The sequence below is a fragment of the Natator depressus genome, chromosome 11 (genome assembly GCF_965152275.1).
Source record: "Natator depressus isolate rNatDep1 chromosome 11, rNatDep2.hap1, whole genome shotgun sequence".
Lineage (NCBI taxonomy): Eukaryota > Metazoa > Chordata > Testudines > Cheloniidae > Natator > Natator depressus.
The window spans coordinates 3,214,446-3,233,241 of record NC_134244.1 but is presented as its reverse complement, the minus strand read 5'-3'; the positions used below and the strand labels follow the sequence as shown (position 1 = coordinate 3,233,241).

General features: G+C 53.7%; 1 protein-coding gene across 3 annotated transcripts in view; it reads right to left on the bottom strand.

Moving 5' to 3' along the window:
* The window catches only part of TNS1 (tensin 1), a 273,763-nt gene that overhangs the window by 80,495 nt on the left and 174,472 nt on the right, over positions 1-18,796 (bottom strand). For 2 of the 3 annotated variants that reach the window (XM_074967029.1, XM_074967031.1), the window contains 2 exons: positions 15,700-15,765; positions 12,517-12,678 (listed from right to left, as the gene is read on the bottom strand). In XM_074967029.1, coding sequence (XP_074823130.1) covers positions 12,517-12,678; positions 15,700-15,765 — 228 coding nt within the window. The remainder of the gene's footprint in view (positions 1-12,516; positions 12,679-15,699; positions 15,766-18,796) is intronic. The other variant, XM_074967030.1, reaches the window with a different exon arrangement.

Below are 18,796 nucleotides of genomic sequence, written 5' to 3'. Positions count from 1 at the left end.
TCTGCACAGCTGAGGATGGGCGCTCCTGGCACAGCTCCCGGCGGTGATGACGGATGTCACCAGGCCGAACTCTGACCCCAGCCGACAATGCAGCATCTGTGGAGAAAACTCCTGTTGCAAAGCCCACTGCCATCCCCCAGCCGCAGGGCTCGGCTCAGCCCCGCCGAATGCCCACAGGGGGAAGTGCAAGGAGCTGTTTGCAGCAGGAGACAGAGGAGATCTGCCTCGGAAAGGAAAAAGGGATGCCTGGCACATGGTGCCATGTGCGTCCCTGGCACTCGCTAGCAGAGTAGTTGGGAGGGTAGAGATTGTGAGGCAATCAGGCAGACGGGGGCCGGCTAAGTACCTAGACACGAGATCGCCTGTTGCTATGACGGCTCTGCCCTGCCACACAGGGGTTGTGTTGTGACAATGAAGGACGATAAAGATTGTGAGCAGATACTACGGCAACAGGGCGTCTCCGAATTCAAAACGACCTCGGCGAGTTGGAGACGGGTCTGAAATCAGCGAGGTGGAAATCCGTGAAGACAAGTGCAAAGTATCGCACTTGGGAAGGAAATATCATAGGCACAGCTACACAATGGGGGAATGACTGGCCAGGCGGTCGCACTGCTGAAAAGATCCAGGGCTACTGGATTGAATATGAGTCAACGGTGGGATGCTGATGCGAGAACAGCTCATCTCATTCTGGGGCGTATTAACAGGAGCGTTGTATGTAAGACCCGGGAGGGAACTGTCCCTCTCTACTCGGCCCTGGTGAGGCCTCAGCTGGAGTCCTGGGTGCTGGCACCGCACATTAGGACACATGTGGACAAACTGGAGACAGTCCAGAGGAGAGCAACAAAAACGAGAAAAGGTTTCAAAAGCCTGCCCTAGGAGGAAAGATTTTAAAATCTGAGCATGTTTAGTCTTGAGAAAAGGAGACTGAGGGGGGAGCTGATAACAGTCTTCTAATATGTGAAGGGCTGTTATAAAGAGGACAGTGATCAATTGCTCTCCATGTCCACTGAAGGCAGGACAAGCAGTAACGGATTTAATCTGACAGGGGGATTTAGATTAGAGATTAGGACAAAAATTTAACTCTCAGGGTGGTGCAGCTCTGGAATCGGCTTCCCTGGCTTCCCATAAAAGTGCACTTTTATGCATCCGATGAAGTGAGCTGTAGCTCACGAAAGCTTATGCTCAAATAAATTGGTTAGTCTCTAAGGTGCCACAAGTCCTCCTTTTCTTTTTGCGAATACAGACTAACACGGCTGCTACTCTGAAACCTGTCTATCTAATGTTCCCTGTTACCCAACACATAGCACAGGTGGGTGAAGTCTGCGTCCACTCTTCCACGGCACTCAGTTTCGCTGGGAAGGGGACAATTTTGCGTTCGCTCTCCGGTAACATTTTGCTGGGGCCGGTGTTCACGGAAGGCAAATTTCAAAGTTACCCATGCAAGGTGGCAAATCATTGGCCACAAATTAAATTCTAAATTCCAATGCACAAGGGCTTCAGGGCTAAGGCAACCAGCAGACAGAACCAAGCACACGATTTATCTGATCAGGCGCAGCTAAGCAACACAGTTTGAAAATCCAAGACTCCCAAAGAACACTTGCAAAAAGAAAATTGGCAAAGAATTTCAAACAAACCAGTTGGAGGACATCGCAATCTGCTTCTGGATCGTCCTCAGGCACAAAAAGAGGTTAAATTCATCCAGTAAATAAATTACTGGCTGCAGATGATCTGCCCAGGTCTGACCAAAAGGATCCGGAAGGAATTTACTACTTGGAATTTTCCAGCTCTTTCCACGCTTGTAACAAGTGAACCAGGCTCAGCCCCACCACGCGTGGCGCCGTGCCCCAGTCACAGGGTTTAAGGCTAGAAGGGACCCCCAGACCCATGACCCCTCGTGCACACAGCTCTGCTGACTCACTGGGAGTTGTGCTTGAACTAGGGGTTGCCTCAACCCCCTGCCCAATGCAGCCTTCCCTGCCCACAAGAGACGCAATCCTGCCTTGCCTCTAATAAGGCACTTTCCCCAGAGAAACACCAGCCAAGCCCCTGGCCAGACACCCCTTCTTTGGAGAAAGCCTTCTCCTGCAAAGAGAACGGACAACAACTGGGCTGTTTCCAGCCGTGACACCAACTCCCTGGGGCCCTTGAGCAAGTCACTTAGGGGCAGATTTTTGAAGGTATTGAGTCACCTAATGATGGGAGTTGGGCATCGAAATGCCTGTAAGATTCTGGCCCTTAGTCTCTTTGGGTTCAATACAATGTCCTCCCAGGTGTGTGGCGGGGGTGCGTAGGTATCAATACTAGGGATGTAAAATATTAACTGATAAGCATCAGTCTTATCGGTAAGGTATTCCTGTTAACATTTAAACTCCATTGCGGGACTCCGCTGCCACTCCGCCCCTGGGATCCTGGCCTGCTGGCCCCCCCAATTAAAGATTGCGGGGTGCTCAGACACCAGCGTGACAGAGGTCAGTCCTCCCCCGCTCTTTCAGCCTGTTCATCACTCGCACTCGCGTTCAGGGAGAAACCCCCAGGACTAAAACACCCCCTCCAAGGGGAACGGCAGATCAACAGGCCTTGGGACCCCAGCCTCACCGCCGAGTCCCAGCCCTCCTCCTCCGGCTGCTGCCCAATGTATCCACCAGCTCCCATGGGCGCCGAGCTCCTGCAGTGGCCCCTGGAACCGCACCTGCCCTGCACCTCTCAGGATTGCACCCTAAAGAGAGACAATAATCTGTGTGCTCCCCTGCAGCCTCCTCGGCTCACCAGCACGGAGCATGGCTGAGTAGCTCTCGTTCCTTATGGCCGCTGCGCCCTCCTGAGGGGACGTCGTGCCCGAGGCAGAGACAGGATGGGGAGCCAACCCTCCAACTCACATGGCCACCTCGCCCTCCCACCGGCATGCTGCACCCAGCATCGGGGAGTGCTCTCACCCAGGGACAAGCCAGCGGTGCTGGAAGGAAGCTACCAGCTGCCTGATCCCTCCCTCTCTCTCTGGTCCCTGTGCCAGCTCCCCCAACCAATACACACTCATTCTTGCTATGCCAAAAATGTTGCATGCAGTTCTCGGACCAAATAAGGCGAGAACAATGGTAAACAAGGTCTCACACACCCGCTCCCCCTAGGACACCCGCACGCCCCCTCCCGATTGCATTGGCTTGTCCTCTCTGGACTGGGCTCCGGCTAAGCAACGCATCAAAGGCTTGGCTCTCCTCTTTTTCCACTTGAAGTTCCATGTGATTAGAGGCTCCTGCAGTCTGCCAGGGCACCTCTCCTCTCCCTGCCTGCCCGTCTGGATCCCTGGGAGCCACAAACATGCTGAAAGAGGAGCCGCCTCGGTTCATTCCCCACCCACCCACCCACTGCAGCCTCTCCTAGGGTTATCAGAGAGCAATGCTACAAACCACAGGGCCTGGGAGTGCTTAAGAAACAAGCAGGTAACTCAACACAGGCATGCTCGAGGGAGAAAGAAAGAAAGAAAGAAAGAAAGAAAGAAAGAAAGAAAGAAAGAAAGAAAGAAAGAAAGAAAGAAAGAAAGAAAGAAAGAAAGAAAGAAAGAAAGAAAGAACCAGTGCAATCTCTGAACACAGCGCTACGTAAATTCACTGGAACAAAGGTCCTGCACACAACAATTCGGAGGCCGGCAGAGAATGGGTCAAGCCAAAGCAAGGAGGAAGCAGGCTGACCCTCCCACCTTGTGCCTTCAATCCCTTTGCCCCATTGGGGCTTGGAAGCTCCCGAATCTCCTCAGAGAGCGCTAGATCGAGCGTTGGCAGGACGGGACATTTCAGGCCACGACGCTTGCAATGTCCCAGTGCGAACATCTCTCCGGCCACCTCGGGTCGGGCCTCGCTGTTTGGGTGGGGGCTGGAGACACTGGGTTCCTATCCAGCTGGTGGAGAGCACGTTCCCCCATGGATGGCATGGAAAAGAGCCAAGACTCACCCTCAGCAAGTGCGCAGATGACACTAAGATGGCGGGAGACGTAGATATGCTGGAGGGTCGGGATAGGGTGACCTAGACAAATTGGAGGACTGGGCCAAGAAATCCGATGAGATTCAACAAGGACAAGTGCAGAGTCCTGCACTTAGAATGGAAGAATCCCATGCACCGCTACAGACTAGGGACTGAATGGCTAAGTGGAAGTTCTGCAGAAAAGGACCTGGGGATTACAGGGGATGAGAAGCTGGATATAAGTCAAGAGCGTCAACAGGCATATTGAGCAGCATTAATAGGAGCATTGCCATCAGATCGAGGGAAGTAATTATTCCCCTCTATTCGGCACTGGTGAGGCCACACCTGGAGTATTGTGTCCGGTTTTGGTCCCCGCACTACAGAAGGGACGTGGACAAATTGGAAAGAGTCCAGTGGAGGGCAACGAAAATGATCAGGGGGCTGGAGCACATGACTTACGAGGAGAGGCTGAGGGAACTGAGGTTATTTAGTCTGCAGAAGAGAAGAGCGAGGTGGGATTTGATAGCAGCCTTCAACTACCTGAAGGGGGGTTCCAAAGAGGATGGAGCTCGGCTCTTCTCAGTGGTGGCAGATGACAGAACAAGGAGCAATGGTCTCAAGTTGCAGTGGGGGAGGTCTGGGTTGGATATTAGGAAACACTATTTCACTAGGAGGGTGGTGAAGCACTGGAATGGGTTACCTAGGGAGGTGGTGCAATCTCCATCCTTAGAGGTTTTTAAGGCCCGACTTGACAAAGCCCTGGCTGGGATGATTTAGTTGGGGTTTGGTCCAGCTTTGAGCAGGGGGTTGGACTAAATGACCTCCTGAGGTCTCTTCCAACCCTAATATTCTATGATTCTATGAGAAACCCTGGCCCGGCTCACCAGCACACAGGGGCAGGGTCCCATGGGGAGGTGGGGTCCCCTGCGGGGAGTGGGCCAGGCTGCTCACCCTATAGAAGCCAGCACCAGGCTGACCTGCAGGGATTCCGCACTGCTAGGGAGGATCGAGTTGCCCAGCCATGATTCACAGACCTTAACCTCTCCTGGGAGCGGCTATTTCAAGCCCGCCTGAGATGGGGACGGGACGGTGGCTCTCAGCCTTGCATTGACAGAGCTGGGGATGTGGGGGGGATCCGTGAAGCCCCCTCCGGGCCTATGCAAACACCCTGCTTTCCAGAGAGCTGGCTGCATTGACTCATGTTGGCACTGCGGGATGTGGGAGGGAGACAGGCCCATACGCGGAGACCCACCAGAAGTGTTTCTAAACACATTAGACGTGGGTCTCCAAGATCCCAGGCCTGCAGGAGCTGCCCTGGGGGATGCCACGTGCCTCTGAGAGGGGCAGGAGAAGGGTTGTTGTTTTTTTCCACCTGCCAGGGCCTGAGCTCAGGCTTCCAGCAACTGCTCATGCGACAAAGATGCAGAGCTGAGCAAGGCACCGCGTTCCCGAATCCCTCGTACGCCCTGGAAGAGATTCTGGGCTGTGCCCCAAACACCATCTCTGCACAACCCAGATGCTGGGCTGCTCCAGAGGCCAGAGCGGCCCCCAGCATAAGTGAGAGCAGCCCAGCTCCAGGCACAATGTAAGCTTTTGTTTAGGTGCTGAAGCCTGGATTTCAGAGTCTAACCTTAGGGACCCAGGGTTGAATTTTTGGTCTACATATCTTATAGCAGGGATAGTCAGTAAGTGGACCCGCAGGCCAAATCCAGACGGCCAGATGCTTTCGATCGTACCTCAACATCTTTTTATTTACTTATTATCATTATTAGTATGATTTTTTAATTATTTTCTCTGGACTATACCTTGGCCAAGAAATTTGGACCTTGACAAACAAAATTATTGACTACCCCTGCTTTCTAGGAATCGCTGAAATGCAGCCACCTCTGGGGAAGAACTCAGCAACCCTTTAAGGGCCCAGGCCAGGTGCCTATATACCTTTGAGGATCTCAGCCCCAATCCAATGTCTAACAAACGCAAAGGGAGTCTTTGCATTGATTGATGTGCCGCTGGCTCAGGTCCAAATGGAACAGTAATGCTATGCAACAGCTGAGATCAGGAAGTGAATGATAGAAATGTACCCAATTAAACTAGCAGGGGAAAGTTCGGAAGGCAAAATGCAATGACCTGTTCAGTGTTATGATGTGGCCAGGGCATTGAGGGTAACATCCAGTTATTGCCAAAAATGCCCTGAGAGCTGTGATGGACACAAGTAGCTGGGATCTTTCTCCTCCATCTCTTTGAAGTTTGACAATGTTAGAACCACACTGATATTCTGTGGAGGCCTTGGGATTTTAAACACTTTCAATAAAATCCTTTTCTGGTCCCCTCTAAATAGTGGCAATACGTGTTTGTGACTCAGTCCAAGAAGACAAGATGTTTCTTCCACATCCGCTGCCCATCCGAGGTAGCCATCAGGCAGGCATTTCCTGCCCCATAAATGCTGTTTAAACTAACTAACTAAAAAACTAAACCCAACTGAAATCCTTTGCTGCAATATCAACAGCAATCAATCGAAACAGGAAGCAGCTGGTCCCAAACGCTCTCTGAGCCGCTGTTGGGTTTTTTTTCTTCCTGAGGGAAGATATTGGTCTAGTGGTGAGAGAAGATTTGGGACTCCTGGGGTCTATTCCCAGCAATGGCACATTGCATAGTCATTGCACTGCCCCATGCCTCAGTTTCCCCACTTCTGCACACTGGGTGTGAGAGCCCTTACCTCCCAGGCATAGAGAGAGTAGTAATTAGTTAGGGCTGGGTGCTTCCTAAAGGCCAATGAGGTGGAATTCAACAACCAAAGCCAAAATTCTCCCTCCTCGTTGCCGATTGGTTGAGTCCTTCCGTCTCCACCTCGCAACCCGGCAGGGTCCATGTTGTACATCCATCACCACCGTTATTTTATCCCTCCAGCTGCACTGAGCGTCCAGCTCCCTCCGCTTCAGGTCCTGCCCAGAGCATTCTGCTAAACGACCTTCCACTGCCGGCCGCCGATCCGAGACCTTAGCTCCGCGGGGGAGCTGGAGCTGCCAAGGTGAGAGTGGAAGTGTTCCCCGCACCTGCAGCACGGAAAGCACCAGGTGGAGAGGACGATGCTGGCAGCAGATTGCACGATGGGCTTCATTCAGATTGGGAGGCGCCCCCACACTACACTCAGTGGAGCTGCTCCACCAGAATAGAGGGGAGCAGGCGGAGGCCTGCCCACCCCAGAAAGGTGCAGGGAGGGACTGGGGCTAGGAGTCTGCCGGCTCAGTTCAGATCAGAGATGGGCCACGTGCACCGATCCAGACCCAAAGTCACGGCAGCTCAGGTCCTGTAGTGTGGTTCACTGAGGTCCTTCCCTGAGGCTCCAGCTGACGTGCCAGACCCCTGCAGCTTGGACACCCAGCCCCACTATGCTGCTGCATGACGAGGTACATCTCAGCTCATCTATCCCCTGCCTTGGGGGGGGTCTCCGGCACTGGTGGCTCCTCGGTGTCCCTCCTGTTTTCTGCCAGGGGCGTACGACAGCTTCGTTTCCTGCGGGCCACGGTTCTTTATCTCATCCAGGTTTGGGGGTTCGAGGCAGAGGGGCCTGGGCGGGGTTAGTGCCCCGTGACGTGCTGCACATCAGACTAGCTGAGCTGGAGGTCCCTGCTGCTTGGAATCGATGGCTCTTTGACTGTCTTCTCTGTGCCTACTTCCTCGCCACACGGACAGGCTGGGGCTGGATCCTGCCCGATCGAACTCAGCGGGGGGTTGCCAATGGATGCAGAATCAGGCCCGATACCCGCAACTAATATTTTTCCCAACAAGCCTACCGGTGCTGAGGTGGCCCATCTTGCTACTCTGATGTGGCAGGAGCATGCCGTGAAGAAAGGAGTCTGGAGAAACCTGATGCCGTGGTCTCACCTCAAGGCTGAGGCTCCTAAGAAGAGAGGAATCATTTGCCCGCCGGGCGCTGTGAAAACAGGAAAGGGGCAGGGAGCTGCCACTTTCCCCAAGCCTGTCCCTAGATGCCAATCCTGACTAGAACATCCCAGAGACGCCAAGAACACAGACAATTGGGGATGATGGAGGCCCAGATCATTTGATTTGTCCAAGTAGGAAGAGAAGAGGAGCCAGAGACACAAGACAGGGTAGCCCTCCTTGTGCCCATAATGCCAAATGCTGCAGTGCCTGGCTCTCAGCGGCTGTGGCTGGCAGAGAGCGGTGAAAAGGAGAACACCGGTGGATGCCAAACACAAGTGAAGATAAATAACTAACCAGTCCTTCTTGGGGCGATCCCTGGCTCGACTCGTCCAAGGATTTTCCATGAGGATCTGAGCCAGGAATGATAAATACACGTCCTCGGTACCTGCCCCTCCTGACAGCCTGGTCAGGCAGGCGTGGCTCTACCAGAAAGAAGTCATAAATTGCGAGGCTTAGCTGGGTCCCTCCAAGGATTTCACGAGCCCTCCGTTATTGTTAACATTTCCCGCAAGGGGGATGAAAAGTTTCGAGCGCGGGCCTCCAGGAACGGGAACCGTCGTTGACCTTACAAGGGAATGGAAAGGAGTTACACATGCGAGACAGAAAGCGAAGCCTACAGGGCATAAAACATTTCTTCGTTGCCGTGGGCAATTTCCCCTGGAGCTCTGCTTTTTTCCTACTGTTCTTGGGTTAGATTCTGGTCAATGCACATGCCAAAGCAGCTGCCCGGTTGTCAGGCCTTGCTCTCACTCCAGCCCTCTCCTCGTGTAGCCACCACTTCCCCACGCAGAGTTAGGGGAACCATCATCTCCTTGACGTTCACTGGCTCAGCAGCAGCTCTCCACGCCCCAGGCGAATGGGAGGCTCGAATGAAGCAAGGCTGAGCCAGCCAGCACTTAAATATAGCTCATGACCGAGTTTGTTGCAGGCTGACGGGCCGGGGATGCAATTTTTGGCCCAGGATGACTTGTTGATCTTAGATTCTGTGAACAGGCCAGATCTTGAGGTTTTGCTCAATCCTTGTTCAGGCAAAACCTGCCATTGGCTTGGACTGGAATCTTGCCAGGGGAAGGTCTCCGGCCCTTTAAGATGTCAGCATCACTGTTTTCCTTAGGGAAGGGCGGTCGGGACCCTTCTCTACAGAGCTAATGAGGTCACCCTGGGTACCCGATATGCCAGGCACATGCCCGAGCCCGTGTGTCACGAGTCCTGGTTTCCTCCTCCCTGCCAGGAATTCGGAGGCTGCCCCTTGCCAGCTTTCCATGCCCACACTGTGAACCAAACCATGGGGAGGGGGAGATTTTACTCAGGACTCCCGAGGGCAGCGCTCGCAGCCCGCAGGACACAGAAGAAGCCAAGATGTCCAGAACTGGACAGACCCCTGGGGCGCCCATAGGAGCAATGCAGGCTCTGCTTGCTCATACATCAAGCTGGGCAGTTTGTAAACACTCACGTCACCCTGGTGGCGGCAGCAAGGACTGGGCATCTGACAGTCAGGCAAACGTCCAGGGAGCCAGGGACATGTGCCCCATACACCTTCAAAATAAAAACACCATCTGCTCCCTGCAACCCAACACCGATGGTCAAGGATGACCAAGAGGCGAAGGGGCAGGAGCAAAAAGCAAAGAGGGAATACTCTGCCTATCTACAGTGCTGCTGATCTGCCAAGTCCAAAGCCTTAGCCCGTCCCCCACAGGTCAGGTAGGTAGATAAAATTACCCCCTTTCCACAGATGGGGAAACTGAGGCACAGATTAGTCATGCGATTTGCCCAAATCTGTGATAGCGCGAACAACAGAAAATGAGACTCAAGGCTAACCCCAGGCTAGCCATCCTGTAAAATCTGGGTTTGACTCCTGGATCGCCGGTGGGAAGGAGCGGGGAGTCCTTGGACAAGCCGCTCTCCCCTCTTTGTGCCTCAGTTTTCCCATCTGTAAAATGGGATTAATGAGACCGACCTTCCTTTGTCAAGTGCTTTAGATCTAGAGTGTGAGTGTGTGGTCATACAAGCACTAAATACCCCGCTGGTGCTACATGGTAGCTGTGAGGCATAAAGCATGCTGAGACCCCCTGGATGGGAGGCACCAGGGAAGGACATAAGGTTAATAATAAATAACAACTTTCCCAGGCACGTGCCCCCTGGCTTTTCTCTTCCAGGTTTTCCGCGCTCTGCATGCTCCATGGCTGGCTGGATCGCCGTGGGCTAGTGACTGGGCTCAGTCACTGTAGCCCTTTCTACTCTCTCACTTTCCACCGCCAACGACTCACTGACCCTCAGTGCAGCATCTGGGCTCCCACCACAGTCCCTCTCCTCCCTGGTGCATACTGCTTGTGACTTCACACTCCATTGCCTTGGCAGGGACTGTGGTGTCATTCCCACGGCCAGAGAGGACGCCGTCCTGCCCCCTCTGCCCTTGCTGCACCTAGTCCCTGGGCCACGCTGAGATCTCCCCAGCTCTAAGCAGTGCAGCTGAGTGGCTCTCCACACTCAACAGTCCCCACCCCCTTCAGAAACTAACCCCCGGTACGGCGTGGACATTCATCCTAAGCCCCTTCTTGCTGTTCAGCTGAGTGGCTCCCTCTTGCCAATCCCAAAACCCAGTCGCCCCCTCCAGCGGCTGGCAGCTGCGCTATGCTGGGATGGGAGGTCAAATGCTTTCACGGCTGGGTAATAACCCTCGGGCTGCACAGCCTCGGCTGAGTGCCAGGCGTCGGCTCTGCCTCCCCGTGACGGGGCGAGGGGAGGCCAGCTTTCTCTGAAGCACCAGCGACAGTGCCCTCTCTGGGACGAGATCCCAAATGCCATCGCCCGCCTTGCTGGGATCTAGAACAAGCACGAGCCGCGGTCCGCGTGCATGTCGGGAAGACAAAGCATTGAAGCAGTAACAGCCCGCCACCCAGGCCCAGGTCCCCGCCATCCCCTCCCCACATATATTAATGGTGCGTTCGTTTGGATCACAAGATCCTGGGGCAGGGACCGAGTCTTCTTCTGCGTCTTGGAGATGACCTCCCTGAGGTCTCCTAACATTCTATGATTCTATGATAGTCCTGCACCCGCCAGCAGGGCTCCCGTTTATGATAATCACCCTCCGCTGGAGTCAATCCCTCTGGCCCTGCGTCTCGTTTCTCTGGGCCTTGGCGTGTCTGGGCTCTGGCCAGGAGCCAGCGAAGCTATTCCAGTGAGATCCCCAGCCCAGCTCTGCAGAACGGGGCGGTCTGCACGAACCCCGGCACTCTGGGCAGCTTGTCTGAGCCTCCTGACTCAGACCCACAACGATCCCAGCTCTCTCGGGCCAGGGCCGCCCGTCACCCTCGCTGCCTGCAGGCCACGGAAGCGGCTGCCGAGACCCTGAGGAGGTGACAGGCCTGGGTACGGGAGGGAGATGGGATGATGGTTCTCCGCCATGCAGCACCACTCGCTGCCTGCCTGTCTCCCTGCCTGCCCACGCCCTGCAAGCCTCACCTCTCGGCGGCCTGGAACCCAGAGCAAGTGACGGGCCCCAACCTGTCCCAGCCGCCAGTACCAGCAGGGCTGTCGAGGAACGGCAGGTAGGGAAGGGGCGAGCGAGAAGGGTTGTGTTGCCCTCTGCCCTGCTCCCTGGCTCTCTTGAGCCGTATCTGCCTCAAGCACAGGGCACTTTGAGCCCTTCTGGCCTGAGATCCCTGCCCCCTCTCCCAGGAAAGGCAAAATCTACCCAGCACTCAGGATTCACTCAGGCTTGGCAAGGCCAGGATGCCCTCTCCAAACTCCAGACTGGTAGCGAGGGGCTGGATCCACAGCCCTAGAGACAGGAGGCCTCTCCCATCCCACCGAGCAGCTCCAGCATGGGCAGCTGCAGTGCCAGCTTCCCCACAGCGCTACCCTGCCAAGGCGCCCGCCCCCTGAGCTGGATGGACCGAGCCCTGCGGGCAATGAGGCGGGGGTTAGAACTTAAACAACAGTGATGAGGGCTCCATAAATAACACACTCAGATTCCTATAACCCCCTTTGCCTGTTAACTTCAGCTTTGAACTTCCCTGCAAGACCCCCTCTCTCCGCAGGTCACATGCAGGGGATGCTGATGCTAGACTTCCTCTGTATAAAGGAGGTAGGGGGTTCAAGGAGGGTCCCTTTGCCTCTGGAATGTGCCCCCCCAAACAATCCTGCAAGAGCGCCCCCCGCCCCCAGCTTGTGAGCTGCAAGGGCTGATGGCCCAGATGGCTGCTGGGTCTTGAGCATGCCAACATGGGGAATAGCTTGGTCCTAGCCTTGCCGCATAACCGGCATACGCCATGGGCCTGGCTCCATCACTCCCATCAATAATATTGAGCTACTGTATTTTTAATCTGCTCTCAGAAGCGGCCGCAGTCTCAAGACAGGCGTCTCTTGTTTATAAATCTAAATAGCTCCCCGCACTTATTTCCGAACACACAGACGTAGCTGGAAGACCAGAGGGCCCTATCGCCACCTCCTCCACCCAGCCCGCCATTTGTCTGTCTCATCCACCTGTCTGACCCCCAAGATCGGGAGCTCTCTGGGGAAGCGACTGGCTTCTTTATGACTTGTCTGCACGGTGCCTGGCACATCAGGGGCTCTCACAGGGGCCACGGCAATATAATAATACGTTATAACAATGACCTGTGTCCGGAGGTTTGTGGGCCTCATGGGGACCAGCCCACGTACCCTCCAGGCTGTCCTCTCGGCGGACATTGAAGTTGTCATAGGAGTCCCATCGGATGAGGGGGTCCGAGGTGTTGTAATCCACGGAGACGCTGGGGCCGTTCTCCAGATGTTCCATCCCTGGGGGCAAGCGGAGTTGAGTCAGTAAAGGAGGCCAAAGCGACACACGAGTGTGGTGTGTTGGAACTTCAAGGGGAGAGACTGGAACAGACCGGGCAGGACTGGGGGCGTGCGGAGAGATGGGAGAAGCTGGGTTATTAGAAAGAGACAGGAAGTGAAAGGAGAGAGTGGGAAAAGGCAGGACAAAAGGAAGAGGAAAGGAATCATAGCCTCTGGAGATGGGAAAGACTCATCACAGGACCTACTCTGTCTCTCTGCCAAAGCCAGGCTGTTCCAATCAGTCATTCACCAGGGGTTATCCTGCCTGACACTGGACTCCCAGCACTTCCCTGCTCAGGGCATCCTGTGAACTAGTAGATCTAACTGTCAGGAAGCTCTTCCTGACCAAACAGACAGACAGACAGAGGGACATGTATGGGGGCAGACAGAGGGGCTATTTATGGGGGCAGTCAGAGGGGCGTGTATGAGGATGGACAGAAAGGCGCAAACAAGACAGACACAAGGACATGTAAGGGGATGGACAGTGACAGAAGGGCATGTATACAGATGCACAGAGTGAGGGGTACTGTAACAGAGTGGCTTTCTCTTGGGGTGGAGTGCCTGTGGCTAAACCAACCCTGATTACAGGATGAGCCCCACTTTCATATGGTGATGATAACACTCTTTCCATTCCCATTAGTATCTCTGGAGGATGCTGAACAGGAACTAATAAAGTTGGAATTTTCAAATCAGAGGTCCAGATAACTTGCATCCAAGAGTTTTAAAAGAGCTGGCTGAGGAGTTCACTGGACCATCATGTTGACTTTCAGTAAGTCTTGGAACACTAGGGAAGTTCCAGAAGACTGGAAGAAAGCAAATGTGCCAATTTTTAAAAAGGGTAAATGGGATGACCAGGTAATTATAAGCCTGTCAGCCTGACATCAATCCCTGGCAAGATAATGGAGCCGCTCCTATGGGACTCAATTAACAATGAGCTAAAGAAGGGTAATGTAATCAATGCAAATCAACATAGGTTTATGGAAAACTAACTTGATAACTTTATTTGATGAGATAACAAATTTGGTTGATAAAGGTATATATCATAATATATAGAGACTTCTGTAAGGCATTTGATTTGGTACTGAGCAACATTTTGATTAAAATACTGGAACAATATAAAATTAACTTGGGACACATTACATGGATTAAAAACTGGCTAACTGATAGGTCTCAAAATGTAACTGTAAATAGGGAATCATCATTTTAACAGGCATGTTTCTAGTCAGGTCTGCAGGGATTGGTTCTTGGCCCTATGCTATTTACCATCTTTATCAATGACCTGAAATCATCACTGATAAAGTTTGCAGAAGACACAAAAGTTGGGAGAGGGGTAAATAAGGAAGAGGACCGGTCACTGATTCAGAGCGACCTGGATCACTTAGTAAACTGGGCTCAAGCAAACACTATGTGTTTTAATACAGCTAAATGTAAACATATTCATCTAGGAACAAAGAGTGCAGACCATACTCACAGGATGGGGGACTCTTGCGCGGGAAGAAGTGACTCTGAACAAGATTTGGGGGTCGTGGTGGGTAATCAACTCAACATGAGCTCCCAACGTGACGCTGGGGCCAAAAGAGCTAATGCGATTCTGGGCTGCATCAACAGGGGGATCTCGAGTTATTTCATCTCTGGATTGGGCACTAGTGCGACCGCTGCTGGAATCCCGGGTCCAGTTCTGATGCCCACAGTTCCAGGAGGATGTTGATAAATTGGAGGGGGGTCAAAGAAGAACCACACGAGTACCACTAAAGGATTAGAAAACCTGCCTTATAATGACAGACTCAAAGACCTCAGTCTATGTAGCTTAACAAAGAGACGGTTAAGGGGTGACTTGATCACAGTCTTTAAGCACCTACCCAGGGAACAAACATTTGATAAGGGGCTCCTCAGTCTAGCGGACGAAGGTCTAACACGATCCAGTGGCTGGAAGTCAAAGCTAGACAAATTCAGACTGGAAATGAGGCGTAACTGTTGGAGTAATTCGCCCTTGGAAGGAACAATTTACCAGGGTTGTGGTCAGTTCTCCATCACTGACAATTTTTCAATCCCAATTGGATTTTTTTTCCCAGAAGACCTTCTCTAGGAATTGTTTTTGGGCACCTCTATGGCCAGGGGGGAGGAGGGGTCAGATGAAATGGCCCCAATGGTCCGTTGGCCTTGGACTCTAAGAACCTATGAACAAGATGATTCCTGTGTAAAAGGAGCCAGGTTTAAGCACCAAGAGGGTCCAGTGGAGAAAGAGCTGGAGGTAAGAGACTGCAGGGCCCTGACTCAGCAGAGGGGAGCCAGAGCAGGAAAGGAGGCTAAGAGCAGGGAGAGAGGGAGGAAAGCTCTCAGGCAGGGGTCCTGGGAGAGACCCTGATTAGCCAGGGAAGAGACTGGGAAACCCAGAGGGGTCATAAAGAGGCAAGGTAGGAAGTTTCCCAGGGAAAATTGCAATAGGGAGAAAAGGTCCAGCCCAGCTGTGCAGTACAGGGCTCTGGGCTGGAACCCAGGAGCGAGGCTGGGACCCCGTTCCCCTACCGGCCCCAAGGAGGGGGCCTACAAGCCCTTCCTGGAAAGGGTCCGGGACCAGCAGCTCCCTGTGTGTCCTGCCCAGAGATGGGCTCTGGCCTCCGTGAAGGTGGAGGAGGGGATGGGAGCTGCTCCCCTGCCCGGACAGGTCACCATGGGGATGCCTCATTCCAAGCGAGACTGTATTACTGAGCAGTACAAGACTGGCCCCCACACAGGGGGCATGCTCAGCGCCTGGCAGCAGGGCCCCTTCGCCCACACTCACCCACCACAGCAAGGAGCTGCCCAGTGCCAGTGGGGTGCTGGCACAGGGGCAGGGAGTATGATGCAAGGAGAAGAGCAGGGGCTGAAGGGGACGGGAGCAGAGGTGGCAGGCACTGGAAGAAGTGGGAAGGGGGAGGAAGGGGCTCAGGGATTAGTAGCTTTGGGCTGCAATGCCCCATGCAGAAGGGCCACCGGCCGTACCCTGGATCTTCTCCGGGCCGTACGAGAACACAAACTCCACCTTCCCATACTCCGGAAACCGGTCGTCTAGGATGGAAACAGAACACAGGAAACTCAGTGTGTGTCCAACCCTCGGGAGCAGCAGCCAAGTCACCCCCCCAAAGCCAGCGCCAAGGAAACCGACACACAAGCACCTGCGTTCAGGACAGTCGGGCAATAACAGGGACCTTGGTCTTTATCACGAGAATCTCCTGCACCCAACTAGAGCCTTAGCGCTGATCCCGCCACAGCCCCAGCGGCCCTTGGCAAGGGGAGTCCAGAAGTCGCTCACCAACGGGCAGGGCCATGGGCAACCCTGTGCTGTTTCCACCATGAGAGCTTAGCCTGGGTAAAATGTCAGACTCCCAACTGTGGAGACAGAGACCCCCATTCATCAAACATAAAAACATAAGAACGGCCGTCTAGCCCAGTATCCTGTCTTCCGACAGCGGCCAATGCCCGGTGCCCCAGAGGGAATGAACAGAACAGGGAATCATCAAGTGGTCCATCCCCTGCCGCCCAGGGTCTTGTGCCTATAAAGCAGGGATGACACAGTCCTGCCAGGAGCACAGCCCCCTACCGGTGTGCATTCAACCACCACTGAACCACAATTGCCAGGGTGCGTTCTACCTCCATGGCCATTCTGTTCTTAGCCTCCCTGCTGGGGACAACCACAAAGGGCCAATCAGTGCCGATTTAGAGACACGGCTGAATCCCAGCTAGGAAATGGACTAAGGCCCATGACACCATTTCACAGAGACCGGCCTTTGGATGGCAGCCCCCTCCAGTCATTGACTCCATAGAGATGGAGGACCCCGTAAGCCGCCAACACACCCCCAAGAAAGGTGTCCCCCGCCACTCAACAAGGGGGTGCCCCATCTGCCTTTCACACCGTGCTCAACATCAGAACATCTGAGCAACATTCTCCACCCCACTGTCAGTCGCTGCTGTAATGGGGAGTCCTTCCCACTGGGGGAGGCTCGAGACACGCCTCCGATGGAAATAACGAGTGATCCTTGGCCACCAGCTGCAGTATGTGGCTTCCTCCCTTCACTCTCCAATTCAATCAACTCTTGAGACTTAAAACAGGCGAAGGTGAGAGATCTACGCAGGGGAACCTGAGCTGGGGAGCCTGCTCCAGGGCCAAAGGGTCATTACATTAAGAAATACATCCTCAGCATCACACTCCATCAAAAGTACTTCATCATGGTCTAGAGTCTGACACCCTTCCCCTCCCGCCCTTCCACGCTGTAAGAACGTCACAGTGTCCATGCTGGAGTGACTAATATTGTTCCAGGGCTTAGGGCAACAGTTGCTGGCACAGCCCCCGCGTGAAGTGCATCACCTCGGGTATTTCCGGAGCGTCATGTTTCACATCCCCGCCTCTCTGGGGCATGGTTGTAAATTACTCGCTGAATCCAGCGGACCTGTGTCCAAGGGCGAGCTGCTGGAGCTAGGGGACGCCTTTGTACTGCGGCGCTCTGACGGTGCGGACGACCGAGTAACAGCAGGTGTTACCGGACCAGCCGGCAAGTGAACAGAGGTTTGAGTGACCTAGGCATGACTCCGGCAGTGGGATCAGTCTGCTGAAGAACCCATCAGAGATGCCAGGGGGGCAACCACCCCCAGCGAGTTCAACCCCATGGTGCAGCTCGGGGAAGACGACTTGGCGAGCAGGGTGACATCCCTGGCCACACGTGTAGATTGCAGGCAAACCCACCCGGCCTGAGGAGCCTGCACCGGGGATGAAAGCAGTTGATAGGGACGGAGCAATGCCAGGTCTCTCCCCTGCAGTGATGTGGGCGGAGAGACAGAGCAGCTGCTACAGAGAGAGATCACCCCCAGGTCAGTGATCTGCAGAGGAGGAGAGCGGACGGTAGGGCTGGCTGGACAGGAGCAATGCAGAAGAGACCTTTACCCTGCGGTAGGGCAGGGACCTGGAGATGAGGGTGGAGGGAAGCAGCAGAGGTTCAGGCAGAGAGCCGGTCAGGAAATGATTCTTTGTCTTCCGTAAAATTTCAACAAAGGGAAAAAATTGATTTTATTTCAATTTCTCGCTGAATTCTTTTTCTTTTTTTTTAGTTTTCGTTTTCATCGAAAATGGAATTTTTTCCCCTAAAATTTCCCTTTCACCAAAAAGTTATTTTTAATCAAAAAATTTGTTTCGATAAAAGATTTCCAACCAGCTTTGTGCACGAGTCCTCCAGTAGGGCTAAAAGCGGCTGATAATGGTGGACGGGTGGCTCAGAATGGATGGGTGGCTGTAGAAAACTGCAAATTTTGTGGTCAGGAAATTTTGATTTTTCTTGGCTGTAGACCAACCAGCTGTAGATGGACGAGTGGCAGGAACCCCGAGCAGAACTGAGAGGAGATGATTCAGAGGAATGACCAGGGGCAGAGCTGAAGGGACCTTCACCCAACAGCAGCCTATGGATGGATGAAGAGACTGACTGACCCAATGAATTATCAATGGGGACCACTTAGGATATACAGTGCTGCTGTTGGCAAGAAAAACACCATCTACTCTCCAGGCATTGTGTGTTTATTGACCACGTTCAGATCAGTGTGGTCACACGGACGTGGAGGGTAGGATGCAGGTATGAAAACTCCCAGTCGGGTCTAGCGGGCAGGTTTGCATCAAGCGGAAAGCCCCCGTCTCAGGCTGGTACCCACTGGTAGCTGGACGAGATGTTGAGAGCAACTTCCCAATGAGCTGAGCTTGGCAGAGATTCCTTACAGCTGCCCTAGACAGGAGCAGGCGTGAACCTCCATGTGCATTGCTCCAGGGTACGCCGATCGGTGGGACATTCCCAACTTCCAGTGCTGAGACGTGGTGGTAGAAGGGGCACGTAAGAGCCTAGGCAGGCAGGCAGCCCATGAATGAGCTAATCGGATCTCACAAATAAGGAGGGGTGGGACTAGAGAGGCCAAAGACAACCCAGATTTGGAGGACGTGGCGCTGGTGATGCCCTTTCCAGTGGGCTGGCACTGGATCAATGCGCTACCATGGTTTTGGGAAGTGCTGTGCAACCATCTTAGATAAGATGCAAAACCAAAGAGGTCATTACAGATCCCATTG